At 41.7% G+C, this 13,071-nt stretch overlaps 4 protein-coding genes across 4 annotated transcripts; all 4 read right to left on the reverse strand.

The window, feature by feature from the left end:
* Positions 1-5,455: 5,455 nt before the first annotated feature.
* TbgDal_IV1830 (hypothetical protein, conserved) lies at positions 5,456-6,184 on the reverse strand (the record flags this gene model as incomplete). The annotated part of the gene is made up of 1 exon (XM_011774466.1): positions 5,456-6,184. One exon carries the CDS (start codon positions 6,182-6,184, stop codon positions 5,456-5,458), a length of 729 nt encoding a protein of 242 aa, XP_011772768.1.
* Positions 6,185-6,959: 775 nt separating this feature from the next.
* On the reverse strand, positions 6,960-9,020 carry TbgDal_IV1840 (glycosylphosphatidylinositol (GPI) anchor,putative; the record flags this gene model as incomplete). Its single annotated transcript, XM_011774467.1, has 1 exon — positions 6,960-9,020. The coding sequence occupies one exon, from the start codon at positions 9,018-9,020 to the stop codon at positions 6,960-6,962; it is 2,061 nt and encodes a 686-aa protein (XP_011772769.1).
* Positions 9,021-10,124: 1,104 nt separating this feature from the next.
* On the reverse strand, positions 10,125-10,943 carry TbgDal_IV1850 (RNA-binding protein, putative; the record flags this gene model as incomplete). The annotated part of the gene is made up of 1 exon (XM_011774468.1): positions 10,125-10,943. The coding sequence occupies one exon, from the start codon at positions 10,941-10,943 to the stop codon at positions 10,125-10,127; it is 819 nt and encodes a 272-aa protein (XP_011772770.1).
* A 590-nt stretch (positions 10,944-11,533) lies between these two features.
* TbgDal_IV1860 (hypothetical protein, conserved) lies at positions 11,534-12,979 on the reverse strand (the record flags this gene model as incomplete). Its single annotated transcript, XM_011774469.1, has 1 exon — positions 11,534-12,979. The coding sequence occupies one exon, from the start codon at positions 12,977-12,979 to the stop codon at positions 11,534-11,536; it is 1,446 nt and encodes a 481-aa protein (XP_011772771.1).
* Between the last annotated feature and the right edge of the window lie 92 nt (positions 12,980-13,071).

Here is a 13,071-nt window from a genome sequence, read left to right on the forward strand (position 1 = left end):
TCTTCCCTTCCCTTCCCTTCGCTTCGCTTTTCTTTTCTCTTTTTTTTTCTTTTTTCCTTTCCTTTTTTTTCCTCTCAACGGAAATGTACGTGCAATCTGTGCAACATTTAAATAAATTTAAGTATAAATAAATATATAAATATAAATATATATTTCATATTTCATACAAATCATCACCGCCCTAAAACAATAATAACAACGAATAATAAAAATAAAAAAATGATGATCCTTCGGCATACCCAAACACAAAACGAAAGTCCCCCATCGTTTTCTTTTCATTTGTTTTCATTTCTTTCCTGTGCTTTATTTGTTATTTATTTATTTTAGTCCCTTGTATATATATATATAATAAAAGTAAACACAGTTAAGTGGAAATAACGATATAATAAAACAAACAAATGAGTGAAACAAAAAAGGGAAAAAGGAATGAAAGGCGCGAATCGCGGACCGAATATAAAATAACGGTAAAACAAATGACCACAAATTGTCTCGTTTTATTTTCTTTCCCTTTCAAAAAAAATAAAAATAAATAATAAAATCTGTGCTTTTACAAAGGAAAAGAAAAAACAGAAAGGGTTGATGAAGAAGAGTAAACGGAGAGGAAAAAAAACCCAACGAAAAGATGTAAAAATAATAATATAAAATATAAAAAATATATATATTTATTTATTTATGGGGAGAAAAATTTTTTTAAAGAAAAAGAAAAAGAAAAAAAAGAGGCAAAAATCAGGGGGGAAAAAATATATACCAAAAGGCGACTGATTTTTTTTTTTCCCCCGCTCCTCCTCCTTTTTTTTATCTTTTCTTTTTTTTAAATCTTATTTTACTTTTCACAACACAACACAAAAACACAACCGATGCTACCGGAAGTCAAAACCAACTCATGCGGGAACAAACAAGCACAAATAAAAAAGGGGCATATTCATATATTTTTAAAACAAAAAAACAAAAATTCCTTCTTTGATTTTATAAGGAAGAATTTGTATTTTGTGTTGCTATTGTGTATACGTTTTGACGATGATGCGTAAATGTATAAAATAATACATATACATATATATATATATATATATTTATTTATTTATTTATTTATTTATTTATTTATATATTTGTATCACTTGGTTTTGTTGTTGTTTTGCACTGCACCGTACAGTTGAGAGGAAGTGGAGGAGAAAAAACAAAGGGAAATGGGGAAGACAAACACCCAAACAAGCATAACTTTTCTCCAAAAAATTCGTTTTTGGAATTAAAAAAAATGTGTTTGCAGGAGTAAGATTAAAAATGGGAGAAATGTGTAACGAAGGTAGGGGGGAAATACATCTCTTTCTTCTATCTCTTCTCTTCTTTCCTTTTCCTTTTTTTATTATTTTTGAAAAGTTCACGCATCCATCCATCCATCCATCTGTTATTGTTATTGCTATTATTGTTATTATTATTATTATCATATTTGCACTAGAATCTCTTTTTTTTTTTCACCTTTGTTTGTGGTTTCATTTTATCCCATGCACGCATAGCCACGCGTTTTACTTCATTTAACTTTAGTTTTTTTATTTATTTTCCTTTTCCTTTTTATTTGCATTATTATTATTATTATGACATTCCCCCCCCCACACACACACAAATATCCCTTCCTTGGTAGTTTCATGTGCAAATGCGCCCATGGGAAAATAATAACAATAATAATAATAATAACAATAATAATAATAACAATAATAGCAATAACAATAACAGCTTCGCCAATAACTGACGCGCGAACACACAAAAATAAATAAAAACACGTAAAATGATGGAAGAAAAAGAAAAAAAGAAGAAAACGTAACAAACAAACAAAAACGGGAAAATGAAAACAAAAACAAACAGATATTTTAATATGATAAAATATATGAGCCTTTGCTACTCACATCTCTGTGTCTTTTCTTTTATTTCTTTTTTTTTTGTTCACTCTCAACTCTCGATATTCTTTCTCCTTTATTTTGTTTGTTCAGTTGTTCATTTTCTCATTTTGTGCAGGAGTTGTTGTCACTATCGATTGTTGTCTCGTTTGTGTTTTTGTTTTTTTGTTTTTATATTTTTTATATATTTTTTAAAAGTTTTGTGAACGGTAACCTCCACATCTCCCCTTCACTTCTCTCTCTCTCTCTTTCTCTCACTCACACATCCTTTCTTTATTTCTTTTTATTTATATTTTTCCCTTTGAAGATAATAATAATAATAACAATAATAATAATAATCACAACATGGCGCGTGTTGTCGTCTTTCAATCAGTCGGTGGTAATGATGGAAATTGCGGGGAATAAACAAACTTGTAAAAAAAAAAAAATTAAAAAAAAATGAAAGTGAAGAATGTTAAAATAATATTTTTTTTTTTTAAAAAAAAGAATCAACAAACGACAAAAGAACAACAACAACATCAACGACACCAGTGTATTATTATTATTTTATTTATTTATTTTTTTTAAAAGAAAAAGGAATGGCGTATGCAAAAAGCAATAGGAAAAGTAATTGAAGAAAAAAAAAACAAGAGAAAAATAAAAAGAAGAGAAAAAAAGAAGGACAAAGAGAAGAAAGAGAAGAAAGGAAAGGAAAGGTGAGACGAAAGGGGAATTTATTTATTTATTTATTTTAAAAAGAAAAAGAAAAAAAAGGGGCTAAATCGCGGTGGAAGCGGTGGCGTTGTGAAACAACACAGACACGCGGAAAAAGTTTTTAAAAAATTCCACGCATGAATATAAAATGAAGGAAATAAATAAAAGTTTTAAAACAAAAACAAAAACAAAAACAGTGACAACAACAACAATAACAACAACAACAACAAATACCGACAGCAGAAGCAGTTGGAAAAATGCATGCGGTACGCGGTTGAACAAATTGAGCGAAAGTAAAACAAATAGAGGAATAAGAAAGGAAATAAAAACCACTCTCACACAAATAGACACACACGCACACACATACACATACACAAATAAACAAATAAACATGAGCTACATCTCCTTTCTCCACTAAAATGACAACAACAACAATAATAATCATAATAATAATAATCATAATCATAAAATAAACCTAAAAGAAAATGAAAAGGAAAAAAAAAGACGGTTGGAAAATGACCCCCTACGCCTCTTTGAGAGTTAACAGTCTTCTTTACTTTAAGAAGAAAAATTATATTAAAAGTAAATAAATCACAAAAAAAGATAGAAAAAAGGAAGAAAGGGAGAAGCTACGGATTACTCTGAACAAAATAACACGCACGAGTCCTTTTTTTTTTTTTGTTTTTGTTTTACTTTTTTTTTTTAAACAAAAAGTTCATTTTCCCCCTCTCTTTTAATCGTTTTCTGTTTTTTTTTTTTTTGCTTTTCCTTAACTTTTGCTCCTTCTCTGCGCGTTGAGGTTAAACAAACAAACAAACAAAAAAGACAAAAACAGCACGTTAAGGAACAATGGGAGAGAGAGAATGGAGGGGGAAAAAAAAAAATTGGAAAGGGGGAAAACAAACAAAAGGAAAAGAAATGTAGGAGAACTTTGGGGAGGTCTGGGGATATTACAAATACAAAACAGTGAATATAAACAAAAAACAAAATGAAGGAGAGGATATTAAGTAATGTCATGCATTTATTTGGTTGTGTCATTTTCATCTTTCCTTTAACATTTTCTTTCTTTCTTTCTTTCTTTTTTCTTCCTTCGCTCTTTACATCAACCACCATCACCATCACTCACTCGATCTTTCATATTGTTTCTTTATTTTATTTTTCCTCGTGTTTTGCACCTCCTTTTCTTTTTTTTGTTTGTTTTTAGAAAAGAAAAAAAAAGAATTATTTGGTTTCCCGAACACTCATCCCCTTCGTCATGGCGACAAGACCCTCCCCCACTTTGAAGAAAGCGTTGAAGGGGCTTGGCGAGCACACAAAAATAATACACACAAACGTAAGAAAAAAAAAAAAGGAAAAGGCAGCAGCAGGAACACATGCCACTCAACAACACTCACATGAGCATATAACATTCATTTTACGCATATAATACGTGCATACAAACACACCAAAATAATGAAATGGATAAATGTCAAGGGATATGAAATTTGAAAATTGAACGAAATGCTCATAAATATAAATATTCCCACATTTTTCCACCTTTTTTTTTTCTCCATTGGTTTCCAGCCTATGTAAACAACACTGGCGGAACATCCCCTCTTGTGAGAGGTCGGAGAGGTTGTGATGTGTTGAAGGGTGAGACACTGTGTTCCCGTGAAATAGTAATAATAATAATAATAACATCAATGGTGACAATTAATAATATTATTATCATTATTATCAAAAATAAATAAATAGTTTTATTTATTTATTTACACGCATATTTGTGCATATGTGCACATATATATATTTGTGTGTGTATGTATATATGTGTGCGTGGGTGGGTGGGTGGGTGAAAGGTGCAGCTATAGAGTGGAAGGAATATAGCGGAAACGGGAAGTAAATCAGACGAAAACAAATTGAAGTAAACGAAGGTGAGAAAAGAAGCGTGCCAAAACCATCTCCTCCTCCTCCTCTTCTTCTTTCTTTTATTCATCTCCTTTACCTCCTTTTTGTTACAAAACAAAGAAATTAAACCTTTCAAGCTTTTCTTTTATATATATATATATATACGTGTGTGTGTGTAGAAATAATATATTTGGTCTGGCAATTCCTCACTCATTTTCCTTTGCTTTTCTCATTATTGTTCTTTTTTTCTTATTTTTCTTCTCATTTTCCCTCATGACCGCCTTTTCACTTCCCCCTCGTGCTGTCGCCCACCACCCCCATGAGGCGGGGGAGAGTAATAATAATAATAATAATATCAATGATATCCGCACAAGTGCCGGTGAATTGTGCGCAAGTAATCGAAAGTAACCAAAACACATAATAAAACAGTCAAACAAAGGAAAAGTAAAACAGAAAAAAAACAAAAAGGAAAACACAAAGCATATCTGAAGCACTAAATTTAAAAAAAAAACAGATAAAGATATAAAAAAAACACAAAAGAAACTAATATGTTTCTCACAAAAACAAAAACAAAACGAAGAAGAGGAAATTAAAAAAAAAAACGGAAAAACTGGAAGCAGGAAATGGAAGGGGAATATATATATATATATATATGTATTTATATATTATTTATTGATGGTTTCCTTTTCGAAATCACATGTGTTCAGTTCCATTCCCCTCCACCCTTCCAGCGGCTGTTGTCTCCCCATTCTCACAATCCTACTCATAAGCTCTTCAGGACACAAACAACCAAATACGTGTATCGTCAAACAAAGAAAAGAAGCCGTAACGGAGAAGGAACTGACATGCACGACTTCGCCTCCCTCTCCGACAAATAAAATAAAAAAAAGAAACGAAAAAAAAAAAGAGAGGAAACTCATAGGTCTCAAGAGAAATGGAGAGGAAAAAAAAAAAGGCTTGCATACCCAAATACTCGTGTCTCCATTTCCTTACGAAGTCTGTCCCTCTTCATTTACTGAAACAATGACAGGTCGCCCATTAACATACACACGCTTACAGGGAACCCGCATCACAGAAGTGCCTCCTGCCGCTGCCGCCACCACCGGAGCTGCAGGTACAGGCGTTGATACAACTGCAGGAGCTGCCCGACTTGGCGTGACGCCGAATCCCGCGGTATTACCTCCAGCAGCACGTCGGAACCCTCCCTGCTTTACACCAGTGCGGGTTGTTGATGATGATGATGATGCGCCATTGTTATTGTTGATGGTGACAGTTGGGTATGCGGCAGCGGTGGTTCCTCGGGACGCTGGCTGGTGGTAAAGCGGCCGGTTTGTAGCTTGCGGTACGGTGCTGAAGCTGCTATCGGCACTGTTGCTGAAGTGCGAATTACCCTCATCGCTGTGGGACATGATGAAACTCATTTCTGCTGTAAAGGGTGAGCGGGGGACACACGGCAAACCGTCATTTGAGGTTCTGCAGTAGGGATCGTGTGTATGGCGTGTTGACGCAACGGGCTCTTCCACCACAGTGGAAATGGGTCTCAAGTGACCACGGAAAACGTTAGAAGCGGAGGACTTCATCGTGGCGGGACGCGGGGCGCCGTTAATAATATTGTCTGAATTACTAATGGCGTTTGTGCAGTCCATTAGAGGGGAGCCGAACGAGGCGACAGCAGTGGAACCGACGGCTGGGTACGCTTGCATGTTGAAGGAAGACATGACGTATATAATATGGATTTATGTACCTTTGTAACCCTCAAGAGCTTATGTTATGTAGCCTTTTTTTTTCTTCTTTTCACTTCGTTCGTCTCTTCCGTACCTTCACAAGTCGTAACACTTGCAAAACTGCGGTTTCGTTCCTCGTTAAATGTTAGAAAACTAGCACTTATCTTTCTCTTTTCCTTTGATTCGTTCAGCTTTTTATGACTGCTGCAAAGTTTTTTCCTTTGTTCTTGCCGTCTCTTTTCTTTCCTTTTCGACAAAAATGCTTTTGTAATACCTTTGGAAAGATTACTAGAATTTTCACTTGGCAGCACAGTGATTGGAGCAAATCGAAAGAAAAAAAGGGGGAGTAGTTTATTCAACACAGTTACGAATTTGCAACAAATCGCTAAATCAGGGGAAGAGAAAAGGGAACAGCGACATGCAAAAACAAACAAAAATAAACTGACAAAGCCCTGCACAACACACAAACACACCGGTATACACCAATAGAGCGACAGGGGGGGATGATACAGCGCCAGCTTAGAGAATCTCACCTTTGAATATATCAAAAAGAGCTAGCAAGAGAAAAACACTGTTAGTGGAGGAAAGGAGAGAATCTCTATCGTCTGGCAACGCCACCAACCAACCAACCAACAACCATAAAGAGGGAGCATCACATGCAACAACACCTGCTACAGGAGGCCAAACAGATGTACTAGATAAATGCGAAACTATGTGCAAACAGGTGCGCACCTTCACTTGCACGCTAACATTCGTCTTCGGTATTCACTTAGCCAGTGCCAGCAGCGGCCGCACGACGTTTCCGCAACCTCTTCATGATTCTGAGAATAATGCGAATTATGAGCGGGTTCTCATCATCTGCACCGGATTCTTCAACATCAAAGAGCCGCTTAGTCGAACGGACCACGCCCCCTGCCACAATGGCAGAGAATATGAGACCCAGCGTTACGACGTTGAAAACCATAGCGGGATCCGGTACGGGTAAAGTCGACCCCGCCACATTGCTGCACCGCAACCAAAAGTAACAGACACAAGGACCTTTTCTGTTGTTGTCGCGCCGCATACTCTCCATTAGTGACTCCAGTGATCCCTGGTGGTCGATGCGCTTGTTAGAGATTGAGGCGCAACGTGACATCCCACAGTTTTGGGCTCCAGACGCCTTGTCCCCTTCTCCTACCTTTCCACCCGCTGAACTCACGTGCCGTCCAACACGAATGACGGGTTGTGGAAGAATGCGGTTGCTGTTGGCATCAGGGGGCATATCTTTGTTTGCGGACCATCCGAACCGGAAAGGAAATTCACAGAGCAAAAATCCATTACTTTGCACCCCTGCTTCAAGTGGCCGCATGGCAGTTTCTGTCACCGTAGTGTGAACGAGGACAACCAATACGTTGGCGCTTTCATCGACAAAAGCATTTTCTACCCTTGACTCCAACCCCGCACCCGCCCGCATCTCGTGGAGAGACGGACGCATCAAATGCAAAGGGAAGAAAAGAAGGGCCTCTAACGTGTCCCCCGGTTGCAACATAAGCGACTGTTCGTGACGGCTTTTGGTGTTTGAGTTACCTGATGTGGGCACTTCAGGCGTTGGATTCACCACCAACCTGTACGTGCCACGGTCATACCCGACGGCAGAAATGAAGTGCTGAGCAGTAGGTGTCACCTCCACATTGCCTAGTGCTTGATTGTCGTTACCACTTCGGGCCCCTTGGAGTTTTTTCAGGGTTTGCAGAGCCGAACTGAGCTTAGCGTTCAACTGAGAACCCGTAATGAAGTCAACACTGGGAGCATACTCGGGAAAAGACTCTTTCCAGTGGGAAGAAAGTGCATCGAACTTTTTATTCTGTTCAACGAAAGCCATACGCATCACAAGCTTAATCTCGGTTTCCTCATTTGTGTGGTTACCCCTGGCCTCACCCCCTTCAGTGGCGGGTGATTGCTTCACCTCGAAACGGAAGTGGTGAAATACGGAGGAAAAGAAGTCTTCCATAGAAACGAGTCCCGCCCGGAATATACCCCGAGGGATGCGTTCTTCCACGTCTTTGCCTGAGCGACCACCATTCAGCAGGGCTGTTACATGCTGCGTGCAAAGTGTATCCTGCTGGGCATGGTGATACGAACACCAGCGAACGTCCCCAAACTTACCAGAGTATCCCGAAGAGGCGAAAACGGAATTACCCGCGGGAACCGAATGGAGCGCCCCAATCGGTCGAACAAAACGTGGTGTGTCGTCCCACCAGGTAAGCGGGGATGAAAGTAGTGACGAGACAAACTGTGCCAACCATTGATGGTGGTGACGCAAATCCTCCTCACCTGCACTCGTCGCGTTACCATCATTATTCCCGTTTGAGCTTGTGCTGACCCACCCACACGCAGATAGAGTGGACTGGGAACAAACAGAGTGATGTGAGAGGTCGTGAATCAGCTCTGCTGTGCTCTTGTCAACAGGGTGCTTTCGGTTATGTAAAGTAGACGTCCACTCAGGCCGCCACGAGCCACCACAACCAGACCATTCAATCAAATCGAAGCGCCGTCGCCGTAAGACGTGTACCCAAAACGGGTCCAGCTCTTCATTGAAACTTAAGTGTTCTTCCCTATCCTCAGCAGAACCCTTCGGAAGCCATAATGAAGTGGTCATGGTTAGGGAAACAAGTGTGGATTCCAGGCCATCGTCGTCAAGACCTGTTGTCAGCGGTTGCACATGCACCGTGTATCGCCTTTCTGTCCTCGGAACAGTGGGCTTCAGCGCTTGTGTGCGTGTTGTTACACACAAAAGGAACAACAGGGCTGCCACTACCACCATGGCCCGGTGGCACGGCACTCGCTTCATTCTCTCAATTACCACCGCCTGGTCCTTTTACCTAATGGTTTCGATTGTACCTTCTTTTATTACTTACACCGTGCTTATATTATCCCCTTTCGGTTATGCTCACGTGTTGAAATCTTCAGTAGTTGGGACGATAACAGTAAAGGGAAGGGAAACGGGGATTTGAAAAAGAAAAATAGATGTCTTTTGTGTTCTCAACACAAAATTTGAAGCAAGAACGAAACCTCACGTCGCTGGCAGAAAGGTGAGGATACAGAAAACCATCTCTCCGCTTGATTGGAATTCCCGGGTAGTGACGGTTGGGATCCCCAACAAAAGCAGCACACGACTCTCTCATTCGCACTATCTCAACACCGTGCCTGCACCATGGAGCATTATGTCCAAATACTCCACCGTGGCACTAACGCGTCCCGCCACTCATATAAAAACAAATGCAGCTGTGATACGCAGCGGTGAGGAAAATGTCACATGGAGCCAACAATTTCACTGCCCTCCTCCATTCCCAATTCCACCGTCTTTTCCCCACATTAGCATATACCTCATACCATACATAACCCCTGAAGACCCCCCCTCCCCCCTCCAAAAAAATAATAATAACAATAACAATAATAATCCAGCAACCCTCCGCCTCAGAAAAGAGAAGCATACAAGGGAACGATCAAGCACTCGCATAATCATCCAGAAAAATAATAACTAGCGCCGTACGCTCCCACCTGTGTCAATCACTTCGATCCTTTAGCCCTGCTCGGGGGACTTGCATAACCACTACTACTGCCATTACCTTAGCACTAGTAACGAAAAGATATAGAAAGGCAAGAGAAAGAGGAGGGAGTACCAATAGGAGGGGCAAATCAAAGTTGATTGCGTTAAATTACTTAGCCGCAAAAAGCACGGCCACTTTCACCTTCCAACAAGAAAATTTACTATTTCCTTAGAGTGCGACAGGGAGCATACCTCGTACACCCACCTTTTCTTTTTTTTTTCTTCCTCCTTCCTTCCTTCTCCCACACACATTCCGGGTCTTCGGATGAACCTTATCCGCAACGTTCGTCCACCAGGTCCCACTTAGTTTAACCGCATCCAATGTTGCTCGTGCTCCCGTGTCACTCAGCTGCGCTGTTTCGCACCTTCGGGAAGAGCACGTACAATATGCATAACCGTGTTCTTAAAGCGTGCAACACCTTTTGTCCTGCTGAGGCACCGCTCAGCCTGCTCGGGTGTTTCGAATGTGATGAAGGCAAAGCCCCTGTAGTTGGATGTTTTACCATCAGTCGGCAAGAAGAGCTTATCGATGCGGTACTCATCCGTGTTGAAGATGTTATATAGCTCCTCTCGCGAAATATCATCCGAAATGTTCGTGATGCGCAAGCGGCGGTCGGTATCCTCCTTGTGCTGAACGGAAGTTTTGTCTCCTCTCGCTGCCGCCCACGTGCGTTCCTTCCCCTGGTCATCAGGTGCGGCGGCCTCCTTAGCAGCCCGCTCCTGCTCCTCTTTAACCTTCGCGTACCGCGCGAGATGGACATCCTTAACCTCCACAGTATAGCGCTCGACTTCATTCATGAGACGCATAACCTCCTCCCGTGCCATGCGCTCGAATGGATCGACTTCACCTAACTCCAGCACAATTGGGGGATCCCGGGACACGAGATCCTTTTGGTCTGCAGGATTTGTAGCCCTCCCAAAACGCTTCCACTTGGCGCGGACATCCACTGGAGTGGCCTCACGATCCACACGATATTGGAGCACTCTCTTTACAATTTCGTACTGCTTATTCTCAGCATCGGTGATGGTCTCAGTGACTACCTTAGCATTCTTCCACGCCGCCTCCTTATCTGCTAGTGCTTTTGCCTCTTGTGGCGTCAACTGGTTTCCCCCAAAGTCCTCACCGAGGGCAATGGGCTCCATATCATCGGCCCATGTTGCCATCTTCAAACTGTTTTTTTTTTGGTGGTTGAGCCCCTTACTTTATTTACCTGGATTTTACTGGGATTCAAACGAAACAACACGCACAAGTCTCACTCTCCTGCAACTGCAAACACAAACGAAAGGTGGTTATTAGATACAAAAAAAAAGTGTGGGTGATATAAACAATGGGTAGTGAGGAAACGTCTCCTCGCATAGCAACAACGCGAATAGGTATCGCGGGTGCTGAAGTTCGTTGATAATTCGGTCTACTGAACAGGTTGCCCTAAGGATATTGCGATTGGGAATTTTTACTTCACAAGAAAGTAATTGGTAATGCCACACGCCATGCTGTGGGAATAGCAGGTTTGACAAAGGTATATGGCAGACAGAAGACGAGTTGCGTGTCAAAACCGGCCACACAGTGCTGTGGTGTTTTATATGTTGCCACGCCAACTCAATATCAACACCGTTTTCGTCCCAAAACACACAAGGAAGAGAAAGGAAAACATACCTCCACCACGTAAGACTGCCATCAACCTCCCACACACACAAAAAAAAACTCCAACCATTCCGTTCTCCACTTCCAAAGTTCACAACAAATAGAATTGCTTTCAGGTCTTCACGGGTACCCAAGTTCTAACGGTGTTGTCGGCGCTGTAAGTTGCAATAATAGGTTTGCTATCGGCATGATGCGTTGCAGCTCCAACTACACGATCACGGTGACCTTCCAGTCTCTCAACCAGAACAGCATTACCTCTCTCTGTAACATCGTAAATGCATGCAGTATTATCCGCACCGCAGGTTACCATAAGATCACATTCTGTGAGGCGCCTCGACGGGGCTTCACCTTCTCTTTCTCCATCATCGAAGAAGGCGGGTACATTTTGTTCCTCCCTCACACCCTTCCAGAAAGCCGCCTTGGATGTGTAACCGCGGGTGGGCACGCCGCCGACTACATTGCGCAGCATTAGTTCGTGTGGCAGTGACGGGTTGATACCAGGCTCGTAGTACAGGCGCACCATATTGTCCGCTGAAACCACCACTAACCGCTTCGAATCATCTCGGTTATGGTAAAAACTAATATGTGTGATCGGACTTTGGGATGGCTCATTCTCCACTGATGCTAGGCGGGGAATGTGCGCTACAGAGGTTTGGTCAACTACGGCCTGCGAACCACCGTTAGGGCCTTCACCTTCCATAGATGAAGACAGCATGGATCCGACCTTACGCAAATCCCATATGGCAATCTGACCATTGTTATGACCCGTCACAAGTTGCGTCTTGGAACCGTTAAATGCCAAGGCATTAACTCGCACGTCGTGCCGCCAGGAGATAGTTTTTTTCGTCCGTATGTCAACTATTGACGTGTAACGCTTTGAGTCGGTACAAACAAGGGTATAGGCCTTGTCCAAAGGTACTGCTGAGAGAACAAAACCTTTCGACTTGAGTTGATAGATTGGTGACGGGCTACCGCTCATGTGTCGCGGGTCCCACACCTTCACAGTGCTATCAAATGAGGCGGAGAGAAGATTGCCACTACCCTCAAACCATGCAACATCTGCGACGTTCTGCTCGTGTCCGTGAATGGCATGTACCTTCTCCCCAGTCCAAAAGTCGTGCAGGATCAGGCGGCAGTCCAGTCCACCCGTGGCCAGAAGTGGCATATCTCCTGGAGCAAAGGCTACGCATTGAACAGGTTTTGTGTGCTCGCGCATCTCGCGGCGCAGCTGAAATCGGCGGTTGGGAACGCTCGGCACCGGGTTATTCTCATAATTAACATCGGCAGAGGTTAAAGTCTCCGCAGGCATGTCGATAACATCGCGGCTCGGAATAGCAGCACGCAGTTCGCGAATACTCACAGGAGTTTCCAAAGTAATGCCTTTTGATGCCAACTTACTTAAGGCAATATCAAGTATAGCGCTCAATCGGTACAGCTGTTTCTTAAGAAGCTGATTTTCGTGTCGCACCTCCGCCAAGCACTTTTTTAGGAGTATATTTTCATGCCTAACAGTCGCCACAACTTGCGCAGGGGATGAAGCAGACGAGTTGTCCGCCATTCTTCGTCTTTCTGACGTAAAAGCAAAGGGAATAACAGAATGCTCTCCACCCACAAGTGGATGCTGGAGACAGAAGTACAGCACGGCAAAGC

The sequence above is a fragment of the Trypanosoma brucei genome, chromosome 4, assembly GCF_000210295.1.
Source record: "Trypanosoma brucei gambiense DAL972 chromosome 4, complete sequence".
NCBI classification, from domain to species: Eukaryota; Euglenozoa; class Kinetoplastea; order Trypanosomatida; family Trypanosomatidae; genus Trypanosoma; species Trypanosoma brucei.